Source organism: Stylophora pistillata, chromosome 11, assembly GCF_964205215.1.
Source record: "Stylophora pistillata chromosome 11, jaStyPist1.2, whole genome shotgun sequence".
In the NCBI taxonomy this organism is placed as follows: Eukaryota; Metazoa; Cnidaria; class Anthozoa; order Scleractinia; family Pocilloporidae; genus Stylophora; species Stylophora pistillata.
The window spans coordinates 12,090,177-12,092,116 of record NC_142529.1 but is presented as its reverse complement, the minus strand read 5'-3'; the positions used below and the strand labels follow the sequence as shown (position 1 = coordinate 12,092,116).

The 1,940-nt window shown below is 38.4% G+C and overlaps 1 protein-coding gene across 1 annotated transcript in view; it reads right to left on the bottom strand.

Annotated features, from left to right (window-relative positions):
* The window catches only part of LOC111326817 (uncharacterized), a 2,625-nt gene extending 1,513 nt beyond the window's left edge, over positions 1–1,112 (bottom strand). Inside the window, exons 1-2 of the mRNA XM_088738936.1 lie at positions 936–1,112; positions 1–730 (exon numbers count right to left, since the gene is read on the bottom strand). The exon at positions 1–730 is cut by the window's left edge and continues 1,513 nt beyond it. Of these exons, the coding sequence (XP_088595062.1) occupies positions 1–103 (103 nt within the window). The 5' untranslated portion in view covers positions 104–730; positions 936–1,112. The remainder of the gene's footprint in view (positions 731–935) is intronic.
* Positions 1,113–1,940: the final 828 nt, after the last annotated feature.

Sequence of the window (1,940 nt, the reverse complement as noted above, 5' to 3'; positions counted from 1 at the left end):
GTAGTCGTTCATAAACGTATTCGAAGATCCTGAAAGAGCTCTTCCAGTAAAATATGATCCCCAAAAGGCTTAAAATTGTGACGGTGGGCAGCACAATTCTCATATAATACCTTACAGCTGCATGTTAAGGAGAGGAAGGTAAAGAAATAGATGTTAAGGAGAGGAAGGTAAAGAAATAGAAGACAGAGTGACTTCTTAGTCAAACATGTTCCTGAGATCCACGGGATTGCCAGGGAACTTAGAGGTGGATTGATCGTTTTGCTTATTTTAAATCCGCGCGGTACAAATACAGAATTCATTTATGGATCGGGTTTCATAAAGGCCGAGAATAGACTAGGTCAGTCAACAAATTGATCTATTTGGTGCCTGTGTTTTCTTAGTATTGGTAGTAAAACAGACCTAGTTCAGTTGCTTCGTCAAAATATGATATCAGCAACAGGGTGAGTTACACCGGCTCAAAGAGAAAATATTTCATCCAGGCACACGTTTCATACTTATAAGTCAAGGTAGTTCTTACTTGATTTCTGTTTGCCGTTAGTATATTTACTAAGATAACGATTTGATTGAAGCGTTATACCACGGAAAAATAATACTTACATTTCGGACACCAAGTATTGGCTATGGTAAGGTATTCCCTTCACGCAAAAGCTGGTTCTCTTTTATCCTATATCTTCCATTTGTCCAGATCACTTTGTTGATTTTAGAAAGCTTGCGATAACTGTCTTATTCACTGAAAAGGAACAAGAAAAATTTAGTGGTAATGGCAATGTCAGTATTCACTTGCATCGTGACTTTTATCGAACTGCTGTTGTGAAAAGTTTCACTACACAAAAATAGTCTCTAACTAGACTCCACGCATTTGCATGAAGAACCTGTTAACGGCATTAAGTATACGTCAAAAAAATTTGCCTGTAAAACAGATTCCCCTTGCTTACCTTAAGATAATAATGCAAGTACAAATCGTTTCAACACCTCATACTTTTAACTTTCATTTCAATTTCTTGCGCGCTGAGGCGCGTACAAGCTATCTAGCTTTAAGCAATTCGAACTACAAAAGAGAAACTTCAGTGGGTATTTAACCGGTAACCAACCTTACTGGTTCTTCTCAGGTGGTATCGAGTGTTGAGGGTGATCAGAGTGTTTTCTGATACCATGGTAACAACCTGATGAGGCCTCGTTTTGAAGTTTAGTTTTTAAATTGGTAGGGATTTTTTTTTACAACCGTCCTCAACGACGAGCAAAGTTTACCTCCCTGCGAGTAATCGGACCCCTGACCTTCAGAAATGTTGGGCAGACCAGGCTTCTGCGTAACACAAAGGATAAGTAATAGTCGAGAGACTTTTGCTTCGGTTCCTAATAAAGCCTTAACTTTGCTCTTGACTATTTACCAATTGATCGCGCTCTTGATGTGCACTGGGACACGGAAGGAGATACCTTTGGTTTCGGGAGCATTTCAGAAGTAATAGTCGTGCAAAGAAAAGCTCGACTGAGATGACATAGTTCCAAGGAGAAAACCCTACAGTAATGATAACGATTATAATAGTGGTTCACCGGCGACTTTCCTACTGAATAGTTGCACATCTACCAATTGAGATTATATAATAAGGAATAATAAAGATAAAATAAACTAAATGATAAATGCTTTATTACATCAATAATAAAAATGGGAGAAAATGGATTTGCGAATTGAAGAGGTTAACATAGCCTAGAGGCTTTAGCTTTGCTAAAAACGCCATCTGCACCCATAATGCACTATACACTACATTTCTGTATCGCACCATTTTCAGCGCATTTAGTTGCCTCGGCTGTTAATGAGAATGATCTTGTACTCGAGCCTGTTGATACCAGAGAGTGCAGAAAATCTTTGTGTACGAGGTGAGTGAAATAACCAGGCATAATGGTATACATATGCTTCCGTTAAAAAAAAAGTTTTACGCTAA